Source organism: Amblyomma mixtum, chromosome 3, assembly GCF_055824585.1.
Source record: "Amblyomma mixtum isolate Tamu chromosome 3, ASM5582458v1, whole genome shotgun sequence".
Classification (NCBI taxonomy): Eukaryota; Metazoa; Arthropoda; class Arachnida; order Ixodida; family Ixodidae; genus Amblyomma; species Amblyomma mixtum.
The window spans coordinates 33,844,895-33,856,820 of NC_143014.1; the positions used below are offsets into that span (position 1 = coordinate 33,844,895).

An 11,926-nucleotide genomic window follows, 5' to 3' on the forward strand; every position below is an offset into this window, starting at 1 on the left:
CTGCAAATAAAGGCTTAAATCAGCAAGACTAAGTGTTCTTGCTAATTTTTTTGGTGCAGATGAGAGGCTGTATGTTCTATTTGCAGGCACTTTTGCTTGTTAGCTGCTGGGGTGACTCAGTGGTTATGGTGCTCGGCTGCTGACCCGAAATATGCAGGTCAATTGCAGAGGCCCATGTACTGTGCGATGTCAGTGCACATTAAAGAACTCCAGGAAGGCGAAATTTTCTGGAGTCCTCCACTACAGTGTCCCACATAGCCTGAGTCGCTTTGGGACATTAAATCCCATAAACCAAACCAAACTTTTGCTTGTTGCCTGTTTTGCCTGCCATTGTTTTTTTGTTATTTCCGATGCCTCATTGTGTTGTTCAGCAGCGGAGGTTTCACAGAGGCCAAATTGTGCCACTCTGCTGGCCTTGAATGGGTACATTTTCTGTCCTTTTTGTATTTTGTTCACGTAGCTGTGCTCTCCTGTTTCTCTGTGCCGTTTGGCTGGCATCAGCCACAAACTGGCAGAAGAAGTGGCCAGTGTCTGCACCCGTTTGATTGGTGTCAAGTCCAGGGGCAGGTATGTCAGAGTGTCTTTTAAACGCCTTGAAAAATGGTAACGTTATGTCAGCTTTGTTAGGTGGCTTGTTCATTTGTGGTGATCTTGTGCAGATTAAATGAAGGAAAGCTTCAGTAGTGCAGTTCACGTGAAGTGCATTTCAGGACTGAGTGAGAGTGCATGTAAGAAAAGTGTGCGTTCAAGTAGAATATGCGCATGAGAAAATTTACTTTCCCGTTTTTATTTTTTGTTTTGTTTCCGACTGCTCATTTTTTTTTCGTGAACTTTCATCTGAGTTTACTGTCATCAGTTTGCTTTGGTGTAGTATACACCAGCATGCACAACTACAGTTTTGGGTATTTGCCTATTTCTTGCTCCGTTCAGCTTTGCTTCTGTTTGTTCGAAAGTATTGAGCTTGCTTCGCACTCTTCAGAGGCCTTGGATAATTTGCTCGGACAATACGTTCAGTGTCTATCATTTAAATGTGTTTGTGGAGCGGGCTGTATTTTCTTTTCCAGGCTGTTTGCAGATGTGGAGAAATCACGAGGTGAAATCGAGTTCATTGCTCGTCAGATGCAGCTGTTTTCAGACCTTGCAAAGGATGGAAGCGTGGTGAGTGGTAGAATAAAGTCATTGATGACTTTGTTCCTGAATGTATTATGATCCATGTACTGGGTCGTCCACTCTTAGTGCGAACACATGAGTGCATGGCCGTGCTCTTTGGAGGGCCACTTTGTCCGACACAGCCGCTTATCGCAGCAAAGTGGTACAGGGTAGACTTGGTACAGTGGTACAGTGGTAGACTTGAGGTGGTGCTTAGCGTCATCTGCAACTTCGTTTTGATGCACAGCCATGACGGGCGATGCAGTGGCCCTCTGAAGAACGATCGCCACGCACCCGCGTGTTCCCACTAAGAGTGGGCGATGTGTACATTGATTTTTTAATGTGACGTGAACATGTGCAGTCTTTGTCAAAAATATAGAGCCCAACGGGATTGCTTCCAAGCCATGTAGCGGGGCTCCTAAGCATATATCTGACAGTCCTAAGCTTGGGAGGGTTGAGGACCTAAGTTCCTCCCACGATCTTGAGATTAGGGTCCCTGAGTATGCAAGAGGAGCCGCACTGCAGGGCTCAGAAGCAGACCCCTTGGGCTGTATACTTTTGACAAAGACGGCACGTAGATGTGTGAAACAATCCACACAATTGCGTCCATTATATAGCTCACATCAGGGTAGGGGATTGGACCTGCTCATAGCATGCATATGTGGAAAGCATGGAATGCGGAATGGTTTTATTTTGTCTTAACTGGAGCTGTAAAATACCGTATTTACTCACATAATGCACCCACTTGGATAATGACCCCAGCCGAACTTTTGTCATTGAGAATTTACATTTTTCTTCAACCTTGCGTAGAAAACACACCCCTGATGTTCAGGGCCAGTGTTCAGCATGTTAGCTTTATCTTACCGTTATTGGCCGACACCGTTGACAATCACAAAGTCATCCAATCGTGCCTTGGAAGAGCAAACACCTTTTGAAGTAAATGATGCTAAACACTGGCGACACGGATGCGGGGGACGTGGGGACACAACTTATCGACCGTGTGCATTTGTTGATGATTTATAGACAGTCAGGTGGGTGGCTGGATGTCTGATATGAAATTTAAGCTCTTACTAAAAAATCTGTTGAAACTCTCCCCTAGGCTTGGCCTCTGTCATCAGTTTCTTTTTTTATTTTGCTTACTTTAAATTCAATTAAAGATTTTTTAACAATAAATTTTCTTATATCTCAGCTGTTTGTGCACATTACATTAAAGGTGTCTTCTGTCTTTCTAACAATGTGACCGCCATTTTACCTGTGTGTTGTATATTGCAGACCAATAAGGGTATTGCACCATTGGCCGAGAATTTGCTACTTTTGGTCTCGGAAGTATTGAAGACACTACCCATGTTATGTGCAAAGGTAAGTACTGGATATTCTCTGACTGTTCTTTTCTACCCTTAAGGCCCTATTGGGATAGGTTTTATGCAGTCTATATGGTACACCTCACACCTCCTAATTACATTTTAAAATTCTCCATGGGGATTTTGTTGTTTGTCATGAAATGAAATATTTTTGCTCCACTTGCATCTTATATAACATAGCCATAGGTTTGCTGTTGAATTCTTAGTATGTCATCAGGGTTTATTACCTTTAGATTAAATCTGATTTTACCTGATTTCTCACCCTGAGCAGATTTCAACAAAATCGGGTTAAGCTCAAATTTTAACCTGAAAAGCCACCTTCAAAAAAAATGTAGTTTACGAGTGCAAGCAGTCGAAGCCATTGCATGAAAACTAGCTAATACCCTGAGGCTATTCTGGATTACTGCTTTCAGTTAACCATTGGCGATTGTAAGCCTCTTAACGCTTGTCATATCTGCAGTGTGGCCTCACTTAAGCCACCCTTTCAGCTGTTCTCTTGAATGTGTTGTCTGTATGAGTCACACTACTTTGCTTGAATGCCTTTTGTTATGGCATTTAAGCTACTGCCTTTTGTCTTGGAAGTATGAGCTAAGCATCACTGTTTAGTGCTGGTATAAGGGCAAATAAATTGCACTGCGTTGAACAAACAATACCCTTAAATATTAGTTGGCTGCTTGCTATCCCATTGTTTGTCCCACACGGCTTCCAGGCTGTTCTAGCTCAGTACAAAATGTGAGAGAAGGAAAGCCTTTGAGTTTTCGAGGGGCAGTTTTCAATTGCTGGCAAATCTGCCAGTACGAATTGGTTTTAAAAATTCTAGGCGATTTATTTTTGGTGCTGCTTCATACTGGTTGGGTTTTGCAGCTATGATGAAAGGTATTTTGGGTTCTCTTACGAGGGGGTACCCAAAAGAAACCGGACTAAATTTTTTGGTCGGCAAAGCTTCTGTGGTACCGCGTTTTGCCACTAGGAGCGCATAGAACGAACATTCCAGATTCAGTAAGCCGAGTGCCGTCGTTGAAGGAGGCCAGACTATACTCCGTCTCACAAGCTGTTTGCAGCACTACGAAAGGTACAGCTCTCTCGTCCAATCAGGATGGCGCGCACTACATTAGTGTGTTCCTACGCGCCTGTGGTTCGATCCACCTGATGTCCAGGTGGCTTCTTTCTACCTATAGCAGGTGGCGCTTGATGTCTTTTTATTCTTTTTTTGGTTTGTTTTTGGACAGGCGGACGCCCGTTCCAAAGGGACTAGCCCCACTTTTTTTTTTTTTTGTCGCAACCTGTTCTCATCAGTTCCTCTGTTGTCACGTCGCAGTAAATTTCAGTAATCGTGTCATGTGCATATAAATTTATTTACTCCAGCGTGCCGAGGCAGCCGAGTGTCGATGGTGGCGAAATGCAAAACAAGCCCATGTGCTGCGCGAGAGGCAACGCACGTTAAACGGCCCGCGTTCAACGTCTCCGTTGTCCACTTGTAAAGCGTTCGCTCGCTCACCTGCGTGAGTTTTGCCGTCCTCTTGATGAGCGCATTTGTACTCCAACTGCCCCCGCACTCGACGCGAAGCGCTTCAAGAGCATTTAAAGCCACCTGCTTCGCCTGCTTGGGGAAACAGCGCACTGTCGGTGTAGAGCACACAGGAGACACAACAGACTCGACCGACGCCATGTTGGAAAGTGGCGACGCATCACTACCTCTCAGCAGGCCTCCGCAGAGCTGTGTCCGTACGGGCTTTGTCTGGTAATTTCACCAGTGATTGAAATACTCCCTACCATTTAAATATACCTGTCCAAATCATGTTTTTAGTTGCAATGCTTATTGTTTTGATTAATAGTCATACACTCCTCAAATATTCGAGGGACTATTTTCTGCGTTTCTGCAGCCCTGATTGGACGAGAGAGCTCTACCTTCCGTAGTGCTGCAAACATCTTGTGAGACGAAGTATAGTTTAGGCAGAGTTTTAGAGTGACGACTGTTTTGTGTGAATGTCGTTTTTGCAATGGCTGATTTTCGTGAACAGCGTTCGCCGGTGAAATTCTGATTTTTGCTCGGAAAAAGTTGAATGGAAACTCTTGAAATATTATATGAAAGACGTACAAGGACGATGCTATGGGGACAACTCAAGTGTTCCTGAATCGAATCCTGAATCAAAGCAACGATCATGCCAATCGAAAACTTCAAATTCACCTCGCCTCAAGAAAGCTCGTCAGGTGAAACCAAACCTCAAAACAATGCTGATTTGTTTTTTAGACGTGAGAGGAGTCGTCCATTGAGAATTTGTTCCGCAGGGTCAGACAGTTAGCCAGGCTTTCTATTTGGATGTTTTGAAAAGATTGGGCAACAGTGTGCGGTGGAAGCGGCCAGATTTGTGGCGGTCGGGTGACTGGTTTTTCCACCATGGCAATGCCCCTGCTCACACAGCCCTGTCTCTACGACAATTTTGGACCAAAAATGGCATGACCCCTATTCCTCAACCCTCATACTCTCCCGACCTTGCTCCATGCTACTTTCTTTGTTTCCTAGAATGAAAAAAAAAGGTGAATGGAAAGCGTTTCGCTGATGTTGCTGAGGTGAAGAAAAAAACGACGGAGGCACTGTCAAGCATCACGAAAGATGAATTTAAACAGTGTTTTGAAAAATGGAATGAAAGATTCGACAAGCGTATCATTGCAAGTGGGGAATACTTTGAAGGAGATTGAAGGTCTGTGCTTAAAATGTGAACAAATAAGTTCAAACAAAAATAAGTCCGGTTTCTTTTGGGTACCCCCTCGTATAGGGCAGTAATGTATAGAAAACATATAGGTTTATTTATTTATTCATGACACAATTCTGAAGTGCCCGAAGGCATTATAGTAGGGGGGAGTGACAACCAATGTGTTATATGCAGGTTAGACCAAAAAAGAAAAAAAGGATACAATGACAAGAAAATAGTAAGATTAAAAAAAAACCCGAACACAGAGAAGAGGACAACTGAATGCCATGTCACACATCAGATATGATAGCACAAACTCTGGCTACAGTGGAGCATCCAACGACACCAACACATAATTTGTTGCTGTCATGGATCATGAGTGGAAAAATTACTTTCTTAATACTTCTGTCTGACATTTAATTTCACAGATATTCTGCTTATGTTCAAGTCAGCTGGATAAAAAAAAAAAGAGGTTTGAATAAATGCCAGTCTTTGCTAATGTTGAGCATTTTAAAATAGAATCTTATCATTTCTTATCATTTCCAACCTGAAGTAGTGTTTTCAGTGCATAGATAAGGGATGATGGTGATGGTCCAAGCGTGATGGTCCTCTAGAATCATTTGCCAGACACAAATCTGCCAGCATCGTTTTGGACATGGTCAATCATGTCATAAATATGCAAATGGGGGTCCCTCTCTACACTGGCATATTCAGGAATAGGTCTTGTTTGAGTAAAATACAAGACTTTTTTGAAATTATATGGTGCTTTATTGAAATTATGTTTTAGGGGATTAAGCATTCTGCAAGCTTTGGATTTAACATACTCAACCTGCCTCATCCACCTAAGGTTAGATGAGAAGTAAATGCCAAGATACTGGTATTCAGATATTTTTTGCAAAGGTATGCTTTTAATGAGTATCAGGTTAGAATTGGGGTATGCTTTCAAGTGAACAAGACAAACTGGTGTTTTGAAGTGTTCAAGGATGTTTGCCATTTAGAGCACCAGCACTGAAAGTTTACTGCATCAGAGGAACTTTCAATGCCATGATAAATCACTCAATTGCCAACATAAAGTTTAACTTTGCAGGTAATATCCATAACATTAGCATTGATATAAATTGGGAAAACAAGAGCTCCAAGAACTGACCCTTGTGGTACACCAAAGGATACAGTGACATAATTGGAGGGGCAACCATTTTTCAAAATGCGCTGCATCTGATTGTCAAGATACGAATGAAGCCAGGCAGGTACAATAGGATGAAGGCCAAGACACGATAACTTATGTTGTACAGTTTTACCCGGATATATCGAATTTGAAGGTGGTGGTTGTGGTGGTGGTGTGACACTTTTATTAGAACATCCTTTCTATTAGGTGTTCAGTAGGTCCTGGGCCAAGGTGGCAAGGGCACGTTGCAGCTTCAGATCCAGGGAGGCGAGCCAGATGGGCCACGGTGGGGGTGGGGGGAAAGGATGGGTGGGGGACTGGAAGGCTGCGTGGCACTGTGTAAGGCAGTGGAGATCGTGAAATAGTTCGATATATGTACAGTCTTGGTCAAAAGTAACCAGGCTGCATGGTTTGCTTCTAGCTTGTATAGTGGAGCCCTTGTGACTTTCCTAAAGATCAAAAGTCAATGGAAGGTAAGAAGACCCCCTTTAACGACCATTTCAGCTTCAGGGAAGCTGTAACGGCTCCACTGTACGAGCTAGAAGCAAACCATGCAGCCTGGTTACTTTTGACAAAGACTGTACCTATGTAATTCGATATATAAATGTTCCAAATAAAATATAAAAATATATGTTCCAAATAAAAAATAAATATGAAAATGGCAGTAGATAAGCTTATCTGTAACCTAGAAGCAAGAGTATATTTCACACACGCTAGTGACGGGCTTCTTGCAGCTACGTGCCTCTCACTGACGTGCTGGCAGCACACCGCTTGCTAGGCACTGCTAGGCCTAACCTGCTTCGCATCGAAGTTGCAGCAGACAGTGCTTTGGAACTAGCTGCTGCCGATCATAAGATGTCTTGTCTTGTTACCAGTGCACTGTAAATAGAATAATCTCATTAATATTAAGGTAGAGTTGGTCTCCTGAACGCCTTTAGCCGCAAAGTGAGAAGCACGCCAGACAAGGACTGCTGCTAGGCTTCAGTTAGGGTGGCTTCACCTCACAGGTTTCACAGCTCTAGCATGGCCAGCAGGTACTCGAGGATGCACAGTCGACCTGTCTCCACACGCGAAAAGTGATTGAAAAGTGCCGTTCGGAGAGATGCCCCTGGCAGGGGCACGGCACACAGCTTGATTTATGGAATGTTCCGCTAAACACGAGTTCGATATAGTATGTAAACAGTAGTGCTATACTTTTGCATGGAATTTTCACGGGGATGTTCTGACTGTTCAATATAAATAATATTTTGATATATCCAAGTTCGATATATCTGGGCTTGACTGTAGCAGTGTGTAAGGTACAGAATCGAAGGCTTTTCTAAAACTGAGAAATGTAGAGTCTGTTTGATGACCACGGTCAGCTGAAGAAAGCAGGTCATAGCTAAACTCAAGTAGCCGAGTTGAACTAAAGAAACTGGTTCTAAAACCATGCTGAACTGCTGTGTTTTATGACTGCAGTGTAAATTATATGCTAAACTTTTTGCAACAAGCACTTGTCAGAGAAATTTGTAATTAACAACAGAGCTTTTTGAGCCATTTTTATGTACTAGGACTACATCAGCATTTCTCAGCTCATTGGGTAAAGAGGTAGAGTGAAGAGATTTTTGGAACTAGGTGACTAGGTATTGGGCAATTATATTCGTGCATGATCTTAAGGGTTGCAGGACCACCTGGAGACAAGGCCTTGATATTCTTAAGCAGGTTTAGCACACCTTGGTGGGTAATAACCAGTTCAGACATATATTTACAGCTACTGATTCACAAGTTTGTGTAAGTTCCCTGGGGAACATTGGCTCAAACGTAGATTGAAAATATTCGTTTAAACAACACACCTTATCTTCATCATTAGTAATGAGTGCACCGTTGACGTCTAGATTCAAGGTTCCGATTGATTCACAACGATTAAGTTTCAAAAATTTTCATAGTTCTGTGGGATTACTACGTAGCTTCAAACCTAATTCATTAAAGTAGTTAGCCTTACTAGCTTTAATTTCACTTTTTAACGTATTACCAAGAACATGCATTGACTACAATACGGCTGGGCTTTAAGTTTTCTAGTACTATTTTAAAAGATGGCATCTTTTGCTTATAAGTCATGGCACTGCTTTCCGGAAATGTGTTTAAAAGGGATATATTGATCAATGAGATGGTCAATTTTTTCTTATCCCATTTGTTTCCAAAGGTGGCGAATCGCTGCCTTCGCTTTAAATATGCATCAACAGATGATGCCACATGCTTGGCTGTTGATATTCGGATTGTAGTTTTATGCTTGGTTACACTAGTTGCTCACTAGTTTCGAAAATATATTACAGGAAAAAAAATTATTTTCTTGTCACTTCTTTTAAAATGACCATGGCATTGTGGGAAGACTGAAATTTCACGGTCGTTGAAATTCATGCACCGCTTTTTTGGCAGTGAGGAGGATGCGGACTGCAGATAACGTAAACTTTTAGATGATGTTGAAAGCAGAGGTATGGCCTGAGCCGCAAGGCGAGGATTAGGACTCTGACACTGAGCCTGGCACTTCAGCATAGCTTGAGCCCTGGCTTGGAAATCTGAAAGTTTGCAAGGAATTATTCTTCAATGTGATGTATTTGGCTGTTTACATCAGCTACATATGCCATCAAAAAGCGACTGAAAAAGTATGTGCTACACTGAGAAGAAAGCTTATCTCATGGAAAAGATCGTTCACATGACTGTGTTGCCCCGATACAAGAGCACCAGAAACCAGGCTCCATATCCCAAATGCATCTAGAGGCTTGTTAATGGCACCAATTTGATCACCAAATATCTCTGAGTGACAATGTAGCAGAAAGCATTACACAAATGTTTACTCAGGAAGAAACAGCGAAAGCTGTCAGGAGTGGGACAAGCACCACTTCGCACTTCTGCACCTGACTGCCACACGATTTTTCACAAACAAGAGAAAATTTAGTTGCTCTGGATTCGTGATTGCCTTGAGAGTTGAATAAAATAGGAATTTCTCGCATGCAGTGTGTTTAGATCGAGTTACAGCTAATTCTTTCCGGCAACCCAGGTGTCCTCTCGGACAGGATGGCAGAAGCGAATAGGTTAAATACCTCTCAGAGGGAGTTGCAATCTAAACACTTGCTTTGGTTGTTAAAGTCACGAAGAAGCAACTTTGTTACCATGACGTATAGTCACCCTAATCAAAAAATAAACCTTTCTAGGATGACCATGTGGAACCAAATAGGGAGAACATTGTACATTGGCAGCAACACAACTGTAATCACTTATTCCCGGAATGACCATAGCATTACAAACAACTGAGGTCCGGTTGTAGAAAAGTAAACCTAATACAGAAGATGAGCACTGAGTTTGCCTAGTAGGCTCATTGACATACTGATATAGGTCAGAAGTAATCAGTTCATAAAATGTTAGCCACCCTGGTTAGCTCAGCTGAAGCTACTGCTCCAGTGCGACGGTGGTCTTGGGTTCGAGCCCTGGACCAGGATGAACTTTCTTCAGCTACAAAGTTTCTTTGAAAGCTGTATAGCTTTCCTTTGTAGCCGTACAGCTGCACTTGGGTGGATGCTAATGAGTAATTGCTCCCTTATTAAAAATGCTAAAGGCTATGCAGGTTGGTTAGAGCTAACCGGTTTGGTGTGTGCCCATTTGAAATCAGGCATGTATAGTTCCCATCAATAAGGAAATCATTATTTAGGGTAAGTAGAAATTGAGAGAGTGATTTGAGAGCATCAGGGTTGGTATATGGAATGTCATTTTCATTGTGTGTAATGTGAAATGCTGACTACGGCAAGTCTTTCATGACATCATGCAATAACTGGCCAGTAATGGCAACTACATAGTACTTGTTCTGATTAGACACCATCAATGGAAAGCTTTAGTGCTGGTGACATGTGATGCATAGTTACTAAGTGCAGGCATTGTACAATATTTTGCTTGGCTACTGATTTTAGTGGATTCCTATTACACTGCATGGATATAGGTCCTTGTGGATTTCCTACAATACGGCAAAGAGGCACTAGTGCAGCAATAACCATTTTTACTGTTCATGCTTTTACATCAGTTTACAGATGCTCTTAATGGTGGTTGAGCTCAATGTAGTGAGCAGTACTGCATTGAACAATTTTACTTCTTGATAAAACTCTATCACAGTCAATGTACTCAAAGCTAGCAACATCTGGCCAGTATTGTAAATACATACAGAACAACACTTGCAGCAAAAATAATGAAATGTAAAACTTGAGGCAGGAAGTGGACGTAAGTGGAAGTAAGTTGGAGTTACTGATGCTGAGCACAGGGAAGTTACTGTGTAGGTATTGTCCCCGATGCATTTTGGGGGTGTGTCACTCAGCTGCAAAGTGCTGTTAATGCACTTCAGCATGTCTCAAATTGGCATTTGGCACTTGTGAGACAGAGTGGAAAAGAAACTTTGATGAGCTGTAACCATTAATAGACTTAAATGGGTGCTGGACAGATAAAGATGGCTGCATGAACATATGAGCACGGTAACATGCTGCAGTTCCAGTATTCCTCTACTTCAAAAGTAGTATACTGTGTACATGTGTGCTCACTCTCATTGTACACACTGCGCTTTTTTCCAGTGTCACAACGGCACTGAAGTGAACTCACTTGCCAAGATAGCTCTGCTACGTTGTGATGAAAAGTCATCTCCAGGCACTGCCGGCAATGCAAGCAGCACTTCTGCATAAACATTTTTGTTCTTTTTGAAACAATTAGTTACCGAGACATGCTGGCTCATATAATTTTAAACACATGGTACGCACTGAGAACATTGAACTGGTAGATGTCATTTTCTTCTATGGTTGCGTTGGGCTTTTTCCCTAAATTGCCTTGCTAGTTTGGAGCCATACTCGACTGCTGCTTAAAAGCCACCAGGTTCGTCTTCTCTGACCTTGCATGTCGCGGGAAATGTATGCCTACTGTTATATAAGGTTTGTTTCATGTCCTGAGCCAATGTTAAAATGACAGCAAGGTTACTTGATTTGCATGTTGGTTTTGCTGTTCTTTTCCCTCCCTGTGCTAGAAAGATCTGTGATAAAATGCTGTGGGTGTCAAGATCTCTGTGTAGTTATATTTCTTCATTTTGAAATAAAAAGAAGTCATTGACTTGCAGTTTACCAAGCGTTGCTTTTTGTGCACGTTACTCTGTGTACTCCAGAGCAGCTGAGGTTGATTTTCAGCAGCATGGCTTTCAGTTCTCAAAAGAATGTTTCACTCGCATGCACCATTTTTCAGCTTCCTGACTTATTGCAAGCTACTTCTGAGAGAGGGAAAACCCAGATTAAATGAGCTTGCAGACAATTTCGTGACGAGCTCATCTCGTTTTTTATGGTCTGCACTTCATGAAACAAAAAATAGGCACCTATACCATGGGTAAGGTCCCTAAATTTCTGCAGCAGAAAATCTTAAATTCCCCACACTGAGAATAAAAAATCTGAAATATTCCGTGGGAAGCATAATTACACGCAAATTTAATAAACCAATTCATATTTGAAACTTTCAAAAGTTTACAGTCCACCGCACTGTTCATTCGAACGGCGTGGTACAAC

The 11,926-nt window shown here is 42.2% G+C and overlaps 1 protein-coding gene across 2 annotated transcripts in view; it reads left to right on the top strand.

Annotated features, from left to right (window-relative positions):
* Positions 1-11,487, top strand: part of LOC149349624 (uncharacterized) — a 34,787-nt gene extending 23,300 nt beyond the window's left edge. For both annotated transcript variants that reach the window (XM_089576802.1, XM_089576803.1), the window contains exons 19-22: positions 461-567; positions 1,065-1,158; positions 2,422-2,508; positions 10,958-11,487. In XM_089576802.1, the coding sequence (XP_089432928.1) occupies positions 461-567; positions 1,065-1,158; positions 2,422-2,508; positions 10,958-11,065 (396 nt within the window). In that variant the 3' untranslated portion in view covers positions 11,066-11,487. The remainder of the gene's footprint in view (positions 1-460; positions 568-1,064; positions 1,159-2,421; positions 2,509-10,957) is intronic.
* Positions 11,488-11,926: the final 439 nt, after the last annotated feature.